This window comes from Cebus imitator, unplaced genomic scaffold (assembly GCF_001604975.1).
Source record: "Cebus imitator isolate Cc_AM_T3 unplaced genomic scaffold, Cebus_imitator-1.0 Scaffold158, whole genome shotgun sequence".
Lineage (NCBI taxonomy): Eukaryota > Metazoa > Chordata > Mammalia > Primates > Cebidae > Cebus > Cebus imitator.
In genome coordinates, this window is record NW_016107473.1 from 2,379,299 (window position 1) to 2,393,653 (window position 14,355).

Here is a 14,355-nt window from a genome sequence, read left to right on the forward strand (position 1 = left end):
AGAACAAATTTTCCTTATCTTCTATATCATTCATGATTGTCAGACTGCTTTAGGGAATATCGGCAGCCTCAGATCAGTGGAAGAGAAGAGCTACACTTCAAGGCTTCCCTTCTCCCACTACCTTCCTATCTAGTAACATGTTACAAAGAAAGCAAGGCTCAGACTGAATTCAGCCACACACTCAGTTATTTACCTCAGTGATGAGCCTGTATATTTGGGAATGTCACAGTGTTCTCTCCCTCATGCTCGAACGAGCACTTTGCATGAAAGATTTACTTCAAGGCTGACACAGTGATCTTCCAACACCGCTGTGCTTCAAAGTTCCAGTGATGAGCAGAGTTCTCCCTGGGTGGTCAGGGAACATAACACTAGCATCCCAGATCAAGGAATTAGGTTGCCAGGCCTCTGTGATTCTCAAGTTTCATTCATGCGGTGGGAGGAGGGTAGTCTATAAAACCTTTTTGGCCAAATTCAATTTTTAGTTTTTTTACTTTTAAAAAGTTTGCTGAAATACATATATATATATATATATATATTTATAAAAAATAAAATTTACCATTTTAACCATTTTGCCAAGTATGTTTAATGGCATCAAGTGCATTCGTATTGTGTAATCTTTAACATTTTCCAACTCTAGAATTTTTTCATCTTTCCTAACTGAAATTCTATAATCTTGAAACAGTAGCTCTCCATTTTCTCCTACCCCCTAGCCCCAGGTAACCACCCTTCTACTTTCCATCTGCATGATTTTGACCACTTCGGGCACGTCATATAAGTGGAATTGTGTTGTCTTTGTCCTCTTGTGATTGGCTTGTTTTGCTTAACATAATGCCCACATTGTAGCATGTGTTAGTGCTGCATTACTTTTTATGACAGAATAATAGTCCATTGATATGTATACTAGAATTTGTGTTTCCATTTACCTGTGGATGGGCGTTTTGGTTTGTTTCAACATTTTGGTTATTGTGTATAATGCTGCCAACCCCATAGTTTGAACAACACTAATTTGACCTGTGAACATTTATTTTTAACATCTCTTCTGCCCATTAGTAAATCCTGGTATTGATTTAGTTAATAATTTTTGAAAGCTTGCTATAGCCACCCCAAGTGTACAGATTCCTGTTTGAAGTACTGTAAATGGTAAATGCTCCTAAAGGTATGAAGTTCATGCATACACACGCATACCAGTGTTTATGCTGAAGCCTTTTAAAGTAAATAACTGTAGGCAATATTACACAGTTAGGTAACAACATTTTCATTTTGTCAATTTGTTTGTCATAACTTAAACAAATTGAAAATATTTCACATGAGAGTTAACTGTTGAGCTGCTGGGCTCTTCGGAATGAGTGGTAATAATGGGGGATGCCTACTTGGACTTCGTGACATGAAAGTTTGCTGAAGACACCTCCATCGCCCACCCACCCCAACACATCTATGTCTCTTTTCCTCCCAGAAAGAGTTTTCATAAGTTTGCTGTTGTCATAACTTAGCAACATTAAACTTAGCTTAGAGACATTAGCAACTGTTAATTACTTCATCTTGCTAAACCTTTACTGTTTTTGCCTTGATATAAGAAGGTTATATCACCTTTCAACAGATAAATATTTCTTGTTAATTTAACTTTTTTATCTGGCAAAATTTTGAAAATGGTGAAAATTATCTTGCATCTACTATACTAAGTTTGTATTCACTTAAATTTAACAAAAATTAGGAGAACATATACGTTCAATGAATTACTTTGTTGACATTAATCAATTATCAATTTTAATAATAATGAGATAATAGTAGATTGATTTTTTTGAAGAAACCCATTTCCTCTTATCTAGTCATTTCCTGTGTTTACACATGTGGATCTTTGTACTTTTACTTATTAGAAATTATAATAGCAAAGAAAAACATTTGATGTCCTACAGCAACATTTTAAAATCATTACTTAGATATATTTCATATTAAAGTTTATAAAATTAAAATATTTATTTTAATGGAAATTTGCAAAGCTCTGCTAAACCTTTTCCCTCTTTTATCGCCTAACATGTTATCATCATCTACATTCTTACAGACGAGGAATTGAGATGTTCACATCTCCCTCTCACATCACATGGCTACTAAGTGGTAAGATCAAATTATGATGTCACCTTTTAATACCCATATTAATGTAATTGTTACTGATATATGACACTGGAAATATAAAATTAAAATAAAAGACTTAAAATATCAGGAAGGCTTGTTATTTTAAAAATCTCAAAAAAATACAAAATAAACTATGAAATAACTTTCAAAAATGAATCACACTTTCATAGTGAGTGGAGGAAGAGTAAATCATGATATCTTGCAAGATGAAAGATATTCTATATTCTTTGGACATTAAGCCACCTGCAGTTTAAGGAACACCCAGCCATGTGGAAACATAAGGAACTATCAGCCCTTTCTGGTTTTATGTGGGAAAAAAAAAAATTGTAGTGGTTACGTTTCTGGTTCATTGTTCAGCTGTCAGGGTAATCTTGATGTCTAGATACTTAAGTTTTTCTTCTAGTAGTAAGTGGATAAAGATTTCTGGGAAGGGCAAGACACATGTTGAAATCCAAATTCTTCCGATCTCTGTATTAGACATATGTGTTTGGAAATCAATAGCCCAGTGTCTGCTTCTATAGTCATTAGAGATCAAAAATCACATATTGTTAGATACATTGCATGGATATTTAGTATTATAAACTTTGCAGAATATTCTTATCTCTAATCTGTTATAAATCGATTTTTAAACTCCCCTATTCTATTTCTTGCCTTTCCCTACTCCATTCCTATTCTATTATACAAACGTTAAATGTCCATCTCTCACGATTTAGTGCCTGAGGGCTGCATTGTGCTTCTGAATCGTTAAAATTGAGCTTACAGCAAAAAGCATAGGAATTATGGTGGCAACCTGACCAAAAGAAAAAAAAATCTTATGTCCCGAGGGGATTAGTTGTATTTGGGATGTTTGTGGAAGAAACCTGATGGATCTACATTCATGAAATTAGATCTGATAAGAGGCATCATAGTCTCTAATCACTCCTACAAAATCAGTATTTATAGCACGTAATAAAGAAGGGTACTTATTCTTAGTGTGGCACCTTTAAACCAAAATTATCTATGTGATGTGTGTATGTATGTAGAGGCTCACGGTCATGGAGGTATATGAAGAAGCTGCCTTAAAAATTCAGTGCAGTATTACATTGTTCATAGAACTGGAAATGCACTTAAGAGGTCAGCTCATTTCTTCATTTTTACATGTGTCCCCGGCAGTAAGAAACCTGGAGATATGAGGAGATGGAGAATAGATAAGTAAGTATGGAGAAAGTGAAGAGACAGCGAGATAATTTAAATTGCTGACGATGGTGGTTATGTGCCCTTGGCCGTGAATAAAATTAGGCCAGGATCAGCCCGTTTTTGCTGCCTAAACTTTCTTAAGGTGATGGAAAATGGAAATACTGTTCAAATAGTGATGCAAAAAAGTGGGAGGGCTCCCTCTATATTCCTAAGAAATGAGGAAATTAACTGAGATCCACAGAAAAACATCAACCAAGGTAGAGTTAAAGAAACTGAATAATACAATCGCGTACTATTTGGGTAGTATTCACAAAACCCAGTATTGGGTGGTCTACTGATGAATTTACTCTGTTTCCTTCAGGAAACATTTTCTCTTTATGCACTGCCCTTATCATCTATTTCACCATAAACCACGACTCCACTGAATGTTCTATTTTTTAAATAATCATGCGTATGATAAAAAGAGAATATGATCAGAATCTTCATTATAATATTCTTTTATTAAGAAAAATCATACATGACAATATAAAAGTCATTAAAACTCTTAGAGATTTTTCTGGTGTATTTTTAATTTTTATCCTTATAATTTGGGCTTGATATTTTATAAAAAAGAAAATTAGTGATTGATGGACCATTTGCTTTTGATAATCAACTTATTCCATCCTAGGGTCTTCAGCTCCAGAACCATGCTTCTCAGTGGGATGTGGGTATCGTAATCACTTTGGGAAAAATTTCACAACTTGCATTGGTCCATTTTGGTATTGTCGAAATCTTCACATGAAAGATGATCGGGAATACGTGGTTGTACAGGTTTAGTTATCATATATTGCATGACCAAGAATATACCATGGAGAACCATGCCCCAGGAAGAGGGTCTCAGAAAGAATTTATTATAGGGTATGGGTTTTGGTTGTGTGTTTTAGGGGAGGTTTCATAGTGCCAGGGGCTCAAACTGGATTGGATGCTGTCAGAAAGTGCACGTGATTCTATAATAAAGCATTTCAGTAAGTCTTGCTGACAAAATGGAAGACTAGCACAAGGATAAATCTGTGATTAGTAAAGAAGTCTATCATATTAGCCAAGGGAGGAGGTATTTAGTATTTTTTTTTGCATATGGAGTTTCACTCTTGTTTCCCAGGCTGGGGTGCAATGGTACGATCTCGGCTCACTGCAGCCTCTGCCTCCTGGGTTCAAGCAATTCTCCTGCCTCAGCCTCCTGAGTACCTGGGATTACAAGCATGTGCCAGCATGCCTGGCTAATTTTGTATATTTAGTAGAGGTGGTGGTTTCTCTATGTTGGTCAGGCTGGTCTTGTACTCCTGACCTCAGGTGATTCACCCGCCTTGGCCTCCCATAGTGCTGGGATTACAAGTATGAGCCACGGAATCCAGCTGCTTGGTACTTTTTGAATGGCACAGTAATCTTGTTTTCTGTGGTTAGACAAAACTATGAAGTGGTTTTACTTGGTCTATTTTATTGTAGTCACAGAGCAGTCTTGTCTGAGGTTGGTATTCTGTGAGAATGTTTATGTGTAACGGGAGCATGAGTGCCAGGCTGGCATCTAAAGGTCAAGGCTGCTTGCTTTTTCATTCTTCATAGCTACCCCCAAACTCTCTAGCAAAACTGCAGTGACTGCTAAGCTTTAATAACATTTTTCCAAGTTTTTGTTACAAAACATTTTTATCATACAGAAAAAGTGAAAATAATATATTAAGTAACATATATCCACAAAGCAGCTTAAGAAATAAAAGATTATAGATAAAGGTATTTGAGTATTTCTCTCAAATCCTGTTCCTTCCTAGGAGCAAATTATTAACTTGAATTTGATCTCTATCATTTTCAAGAATAATGCATTTCCTTTTCTTTTAAAAATGCATATGTATTTTTTGTCTCCTTCCTTTCTAGAAATTATATATCTTTTTTAAAATTTTGTTTTAATTGGCATAAAATAATTATATATATTTATGGGAGGTGCATAGTGATCTTTTGATAAATATAATGTATAGTGATCAGATCAGGGTGATTAGTGTATCTGTCATCTCCAACATTTATAATGTCTTTGTGTTGGGAACATTCAATACCCTCTTTCCAGCATTTGAAGCTGTGTAATATAGTATTGTTAGCTATAGTTATCCTATAGTGACATAGAACAATAGAACTTACTCCTCCTATTAGCTGTAATTTTGTATCCTGTAACAAATCTTCTTATCATCCCCCCTTTCCCTTACTCTTTTTAGCCTCCAGTATCCTCTGTTCTGCTTTCAACTTGTATGAGATCCTTTTTTTAGCTTCTAAATATGATTCAGAATATGCGATGTTTAACTTTCTGTTCTTGGCTTATGTCACTTAACATAATGTCCTCTGGTTTCATTCATGTTGCTGTGAAAGACAGGATATTATTCTTTTTTTAATAGATATTTTATTACAGTTTAGGTTCTGGGGTACATGTGCAGAACATCCAGGATTGTTGCATAGGTATATACATGGCAATATGGTTTGCTGTTTCATCCCCCCGTCACCTATATCTGGCATTTATCTCCATGTTATCCCTCTCCAACCTCCCTACCCCTCATTGTCCCTCCCCTATTCCCCCCCCAACAGAACCCAGTGTGTGATGCTCCCCTCCCTGTGTCCCTGTGTTCTCATTGTTCAACACCTGCCTATGAGTGAGAACATGCAGTGTTTGATTTTCTGTTCTGTGTCAGTTTGCTGAGAATTGTGGTTTCCAGATTCAACCATGTCCCTAAAAAGGACACAAACTCATTGTTTTTAATGGCTGCATAGTATTCCATGGTGTATATGTGCCAATTTTCCTTGTCAGTCTATTGCCGATGGGCATTTGGGTTGATTCCAGGTCTTTGCTATTGTAAACAGTGCCACTATAAATATACGTGTGCATGTGTCTTTACAACAGAATGATTTATAATACTTTGGGTATATACTTGGTAATGAGATTGCTGGGTCAAATGTAATTTCTATTTCTATGTCCTTGAGGAATTGCCACACTGATTTCCACAATGGTTGAACTAATTCACACTCCCACCAACAGTGTAAAAGTATTCCTATTTCTCCACATCCTTTTCAGCATCTGTTGTCTCCAGATTTTTAAATGATCACCATTCTAACTAGCATGAGATGGTATCTCAATGTGTTTTTGATTTGCATTTCTCTAATGACGAGTGATGATGAACATTTTGTCATATGTTTATTGGCCTCATAAATGTCTTCTTTTGAAAAGTGTCTGTTCATGTCCTTTGCCCACTTTTGAATGGGTTTGTTTTTTTCTTGTAAATCTGTTTTAGTTCTTTGTAGATTCTGGATATTGCTCTTTTTTAGATGGGTAGATTGCAAAAATTTTTTCCCATTCTGTTGGTTGCTGGTTCATTCTAATGATTGTTTCTTTTGCTGTACAGAAGCTCTGGAGTTTAGTTAGATCCTATTTGCCTATTTTGGCTTTTGTTGCCAATGTTTTTCGTGTTTTAGTCATGAAGTCCTTGCCTATGCCTATGTCCTAAATGGTTTTGCATAGGTTTTCTTCTAGGTTTTTTATGATGCTAGGTCTTATGTTTAAGTTTAATCCATCTGGAGTTAATTTTAGTGTAAGTTGTCAGAAAGGGGTCAAGTTTCTTCTTTCTGCACATGGCTAGCCAGTTTTACCAACGCCATTTATTAAACAGGGAATCCTTTTCCCATTGCTTGTTTTTGTCAGGTTTGTCAAAAGATCAGATGGTTGTAGATGTGTGGCATTGCCTCTGAGGCCTCTGTTCTGTTCCACTGGTCTGTATCTCTGTTTTGGTACCAGCACCGTGCTGCTTTGATTAATGTAGCCTTGTAGCATAGTTTGAAGTCAGGTAGCGTGATGCCTCCAGCTCTGTTCTTTTTGCTTAGAATTGTCTTGGCTATGCGGTCTCTCTTTTGGTTCCATATGAAATTTAAGGTGGTTTTTTTCCAGTTCTGTGAAGAGGGTCATAGGTAGCTTGATGGGGATAGTGTTGAATCTATAAATTACTTTGGGCAGTATGTCCATTTTCACAATATTGATTCTTCCTAACCATGAGCATGGAATGTTTTTCCATCTCTTTGTGTCCTCTCTTATTTCCTTGAGCAGTGGTTTGTAGTTCTCCTTGAAGAGGTCCTTTCCATCCTTTATTAGTTGTATTCCTAGGTATTTGATTCTCTTTGTAGCAATTGTGAATGGCAATTCATTCTTGATTTGGCTCTCTTTAAATCTATTATTGGTGTATAGGAATGTTTGTGATTTCTGCACATTGATTTTGTATACTGAGATTTTGCTGAAATTGCTTGTCAGTTTCAGGAGATTTTGGGCTGAGGCGATGGGGTCTTCCAAATATACAATCTGTCATCTGCAAATAGAGACAATTTGACTTCCTCCTTTCCTAATTGAGTACTCTATTTCTTTTTCTTCCCTGGTTGCTCTGGCTAGAATTTCCAATACTATATTGAATAGGAGTGGTGAGAGAGGGCACCCTTCTCTAGTGCCATATTTCAAAGGGAATGCTTCCAGTTTTTGCCCATTCGGTATGATATTGGCTATCGGTTTGTTGTAAATAGCTTTTATTATTTTGAGATATGTTCTGTTGATACCTAGTTTATTAAGAGTTTTTAGCATAAAGGGCTGTTGAATTTTGTTAAAGGCCTTCTCTGCATCAACTGAGATAATCATGTGGTTATTTTCTTTGGTTCTGTTTATGTGGTGGATTACATTTACAGACTTGTGTATGTTGAACCATCTTGCATCCCCAGGATGAATCCTACTTGATCGTGATGGATAAGCTATTTCATGTGCGATTGCAATTGGTTTGCCAGTATTTTATTGAAGATTTTACATCTATGTTCATCATGGATATTGGCCTGAAGTTTTCTTTTTTTGTTGAGTCTCTGCTGGGTTTTGGTATCAGGATGATGTTGGTCTGATTTGGGAAGTATTCCTTCTTTTTGGATTGTTTGGAATAGTTTCAGAAGGAGTGGTACCAGCTCCTCTTTTTATGTCTGGTAGAATTCAGCTGTAAAGCCATCTGGACCTGGGCTTGTTTTGGTTGGTCGGCTATTAATTGCTGCTTCAACTTCGGCCCTTGTTATTGGTCTATTCAGGGTTTTGACTTCTTCCTGGTTTAGGTTTGGGTGGGTACAGTGTCCAGGATTTTATCCATTTCTTCCAGGCTTACTGGTTTGTGTGCATAGAGTTGTTTGTAGTAATCCCTGATGGTAGTTTGTATTTCTGTGGAATCAGTGGTGAGGATATCATTCTTTTTAAAGCTGAATAGTATTCCATCGTGTACTTATGCCGCATTTTCTTTATCCATTCATTTGTTTTTGGACCCCTAGATTGATTCCATATCTTGGCTATTTTGTGTAGTGTTCCATTAAACATGGGGCGCAAATGTCTCTTTGATGTACCGATTTCCTTCTGTTCAGATAAATACCCAGGAGTGGGTTGCCGAATCAAACAGTAATTCTATTGGTAGTCTTTTGAGGAGCCTCCATAGTATTCTTCATAGATGCTATCATAGTTTCCTTTCCACTGACAGTATATGAGTTGCCTTTTCCCTGCATCCTCCCCAGCATTTGTTATTTTTCATGGTTCTGATAACAGACATCCTGTGTGGGATGAGATGATACCTCATAGTGGTTTTGATTTACATTTCCCTGATGATTAGTGATGTTGAGCATTTGTTTTTCATAAAATTGTGGGACATTTGTAGTCTTTTAATTAGGAACTCAAACATCTCAACAGTTAAAAAAAAATGATTTCAAACTGGCAAAAGACCTAATGTTAATACACACCTGTAAACATTATTTTTTATTCTGCTATTGTTTTAAGTAGGAGCTTAAACCTTCAACTACATGAGGAATCATGAGACTCCCTAAACTTCACACAAGGTCATATGACATACTTTTATAAGTACTGTTAAACATTATAAATGAATTTTAATCACAGAGTCAAGTACTTTGTTCATTTGGTTTTCAGAGTCCTACAATGACTTTAATAGCAGGAGCAATTTGTTGGTTTTATTTAGCAAGACATTGGGTAGATTTCCATTCTTCCCTCCACAGGCTGTGATAAAGATTTTTGACACTAACTGAGCTGCTTCAATTGGAAATTCACATTTTATGCAATAACAGACCATTTTAATTTCATGAAGCAAAGGATTGGCTTCTACTTGCAAATAGCACTAAAGAAAGCAATATTGTCGAAAGACATAGCCTGGTGTATCAAGAGATAGATCTGTTGAATTAAATACAAGCCTTTCATTCCTTTTATTCCACATTTCCATATAACGTAAGCATTAATTATACCCATCAGTGACTTCCTTCTTTCAGGATAATGTTTTCTGTCTGACAAGAAATGTCACCTTAAAGAATGTGTGACACATGTAGCCTACCATTAAAAACACACTGACTTGAACCTAGAGAAAAGCTGATGCATACCCAGGGACAGGCTCACAGAAAGAGAACCCAAGATACAATTACCATCTTTTCTTGCTTTTGGTGATGGGACTGTCTTTTGCCTTAATTGAGAGTTCTCAAGACTAGCATACATAGCTGTATTACATCTTGTGTCACCTGATGTTTACTTGATGCATTAACAATAAAAGACAAGAAAAAATGCCAAGGTATTTTGAAGTTTTTAATGCACCTTCACTTACATGATGAGGAACAGAGACTAAATATCAGGTTCCACTTAAGTCCACCAGGTGTTTGGAATATTAGATACACTGATGTGCTGTAGCCCAGATAGAGTTCATGGGGATGGCTGGAGAAGTAGATGGAACAAGTACCCTGCGATTTGAGCGAAATGTTAGGGAAGCGATATCTGCAACATCTGCCAAAAGGCCTTGGAATGCAATAGTGACATTTAACTTCTCATTGCAGGGGAACACTTAAGAATCTGTCCTCAGGAATATACATGCTGCACCACAGAAATGGAAGACAAGTTAAGCCAACAGAGCAAACTCGAGTTTGAAAACCTTGTGGAAGAGACGAGCCATTTTGTGCGCACCACTTTTGTGTCCAGGCATAAGAAATTTGACGGTAGGTGAAATGGTTTTCACTTCACTTTGTTATAGGTGCACTTTTCTATGACAATCTTGGTATCATATGAAAAATATTTTTATAAAGAGGGAGCTTTTCTGTCCCTGTTAAATATTTATAGCGTTGTCTATTTTTAGAAAAGGCATGAGTTTTCTTGGCAGTATTTTTTTTTAGTAATGTCTTGGTAAAACCTAGTTTAACAGAGCTGTTTTGCATTTGTGCTTTGTCTGTGAGATTTATTGTAAAGATTTAGCTCCAGTTTTCATTATTAGAGGAATTCTAATTCAGGTTTTGGTATACTGCAGCTTGTCTAGCTTTCATAGGGGGATTCTCTTTTAAAAAGTAAGTGTAATTTAAGATTATTTGAAATACCACATTTTTAAGAGAAAAGTCTTATTTTAAATCTCAGTGACACAGATTACTTTACTTTAGACTTTGCCATTGCAATCATAGAGCACATTTTGCATTGCAGTTGCTCATTCTATATAAGGTTTGGACTCTCTTTTGATATTCTGATTATAAGCAGTCAATATTATTTCTATATTCTGTTTGTTAAATACAGATTTTTATATTACAAAGTAATTATTACTGAGATTTCAGCATTGAATTTTCTCATTAGAGACTGAATATTTTGAAAATATTCCAAAGTAGTGTTATTCTTTATAAACAGCATCAATAATGATAACAATATATTTAGTATGTTTAGATGGTGTATTATCTTTAGTGCTCTGAGAAACGAATGTACCTTACTATGAGTTATTGTAAACCAGATCTGTACCTTGTGTTGAAATGTCTTTGGGTATCACTGGGCCTACAACATTAACCTAGGGCAAAGAGCTGCTATTCATTTTCTTCTCTCAGTTCAGTCAAGGTACAGCACAGCCAGTTTAGAAAGGTTGGCCAAAGTTTTTATGTTTCTTTTTACTTTCCTGTGTGGTAGGTAAAACGTTCTACTTTATTGCTGTTTATAAACTATTAAAGCAACACCAATCTTTTTCAAATAGGTTCTCGAAGTTACAGAAGATAGGTGTACCTGGTATTTTCAGTAAAAATGATGTGACACTTTCTGTGTAAGTGACTGGGGCTTCATCTTTCTACAAGTATGTTTAACTTGATATGTGGACGTTTATGAAAATAATTTCTTATTTAGCAGTGATGCTGTGAATGTTGTTCTCCTAAATGCAACTAGGGAGTACTTAGGGGTTGCTCTTGATTATAGATTACAAATCCAGTGACATTCAGGAGTCCCTGACAGGACTCTGTGTTTGGAGGACAACATTCTCTCACTTCAAGGGAGAGCAAATTGAGCTGTTTTGTCGTTTGCTACATAAAGGAGGTGGTAAAGATCTGCTGCCACTGATTTTGACCTGCGTCTTTGGGAAAAAACAAACAAACAAACAAACAAACAACTCTAGTGCGTTTGTAAAGCTGTACTGCAAAGTGATGTTAAAATAATTCCAGGGCAGTTTTCATAGTAAATAATATATACTCTTTTTTAAAAAAATAAATATTAGCTAGCTTTATGGGGAATTATTTTTTAAAAAACAAGCAAAGCCATTCAACAAGACTGAGCCTTATACTTCTTGTATTATATCAATAACTTAATATTTTGCATCTATAATTCCTAATCCCACATCTTGTTTGTCTCATTAAAGAAACCGTTCTCCATTCTGTCTTTTATTCCCTCTCCTTCTTTCTTTATATAGGTATATTTTGAATTGTTCTAATGTACCCAGGCGTATGATGTCAATCAGTTTGACAGGACATTGATTTTGCTAAGATTAGATTTACCTAAGGGGTGATAAATTCTTTAGCAACTACTTATTTTATTGCCGTTGCATTGCCTTGGATGGGAGATGAATTAAGATTTTGTTGTTTTTGAGGAGGCTTTCAGCCAGAGTGAAAAAAAGAGAATCTAAATGTGATCCTATAATCTCGATTCCCGAAGCACTTAGACTTAAAATAATAATAACATTATAAATCAATTAAAAGGTCACTGTCATAATATCTGCTATTTTCTTTGGGCAGATTCATGAGGGTCAGTTGTACAATGGTATGATTTAATTTCTTATATCTCAAAGGTGAGCCTGCTAAGTCACCTTCCACGAATGGTTGTGCATTCATGTGGGTAATTTTCCATTTTTAAATTTTCTTTTTTTCTAAATACTTTCTCATATCCCTTATTGATGAATATCAGTTGCTGTGAGCACAAAAGAACTATTTAGGTTCAGTTATGGAGTGTCACCCTCTGAATTTTATGTTCCCACATAAAACCAATAGTACTATGAAGGACTTTGAGTTTATTTTTAGTAACTTCCTATTTGGTTAGTCATTTTGCATCATTGTTGGAGTATCTTCATCCATCTATTTGGATGTTTTGCCTCTGTTTCCACTTTCTCAGAATTTCTACTTTCTCTTAATTTGTCATTTGGATTGTGTATGTCTTTGTTGACTATATGCTCTTTATGAAAAACCACTGCTTAATTAAAATTAAGAAAGGTTGATGACTTTTCTTTCTGTTTTTATTAAGTACAGCAGAAATTTAAATTACACCTGATACATGTGATCTAGTCCAAGATATATTTAGGGAGGCTAAATTCAATCATTGATAATAATTAATCTCTGGTTATCATTTTTCTTATATGAGAAATGCTTTGATTACATTTAATTTTTTATTTTGTGGCAGCGGTGACTGTTATAAAATTTGAGATTCCAGTATTCTTAAATTAAAACCACATTCTATTTATTGTCTTAGTTTCCTGTCTTTTTAAAATTGATTTTTTTGGTAACCTTTAGAAGAGACACAATTTTATAATTTATAAAATTAGAAATACTAATCGGATGGTAGGAAGTTAAAGTGGAATTAACATGAGTTATTTCCCAACCTTCCTAAGTTTCTATGCTTAGCTCCAAGATTAGCCTAGCATTTGCACCTGAGAGGCAATGAATTTTAAAAGTATATAATACAAATTCCAGAACTTTTAATTCATTGACAGAGAATTTTCTTATAGCTGTATATCTTTTTTAAATTTTTGAATACAGAATTAAAATGTCATTATAAAAGTCTATATAATGGAGGCTTCTTGACATTGCTTTTCCAAGGGTCTGACAAGGTATTTGTTGCTTTGCTTCTTTCTTATTTCTCCTGCCAAATCTCAATTTCTGGCTGTCATCGCACATCCTTGTAAGCCTCCTGCCATATGATCAGGGTTCTGGCCACTGCAAAAGTTCTCTCCGAACTACACAAAGATGTTCCCAATATGCTCTGTAGCCAAGCACAGCTTTTCTGTTGCTCCTTGGGATTAAAATTTTGGACGAAGACCCAACCTAGTCCACCAGGCAGAAGGATCACATTACTCCCTTCCTTTTCACCTTCCTCTCCTCTGCCAAACACCCCAGGCAACAGATAAGCAAAAGCATATTAAAACATAGACAAAGGGAGAATCGTCTTCGTGTACTCACTCATTTTTAGCATTTTTATGTTTAGTGACTGGCCTGTCGAACTGGCATTTGTATTTAAGTCCCCTTTTGCCGTTGTGCTACCAAGTAGCTCATGTATTAGAGAAAATGGAGAACCAGCAAATATTCAGCTACATCTGACTGTGTTGCCTGCCCTTCATAGATTTTAACCCTAGATATTTGAAGTAAACTGCAATGCAATCACCCGGATGTTATAATAAATGGCAGAGTCAGGATACCATCCCAGGCTGAGCACTCCTGGATCCCTGCTCTCAGCCACCTACCACATTATCTCTCCAGTCCTTTCCAGTTCCCAGATGTGCTGGCATCTTGTGGTCAACACCACCTATTCCTCTATCTCACACTGCTGGGCCTGGCCTGTCCCAGTTATTGTGGGGAGGATGTGGAAATGACTGTCAGGGAAAAGTGGAAGATTTGTTTTAAATTAAAAAAAACCAAAAAACAAAAAAACAATACCCACGTAAATATAATCCAGCCCTCAAGGAATCCGGAGCTTTGAGAGAATAATCGACTTGC

At 35.8% G+C, this 14,355-nt stretch overlaps 1 protein-coding gene across 2 annotated transcripts in view; it reads left to right on the forward strand.

Annotated features, from left to right (window-relative positions):
* The window catches only part of GPC6 (glypican 6), a 1,185,705-nt gene that overhangs the window by 302,143 nt on the left and 869,207 nt on the right, over positions 1–14,355 (forward strand). For both annotated transcript variants that reach the window (XM_037743890.1, XM_017543582.2), the window contains exon 2: positions 10,201–10,359. In XM_037743890.1, coding sequence (XP_037599818.1) covers positions 10,201–10,359 — 159 coding nt within the window. The remainder of the gene's footprint in view (positions 1–10,200; positions 10,360–14,355) is intronic.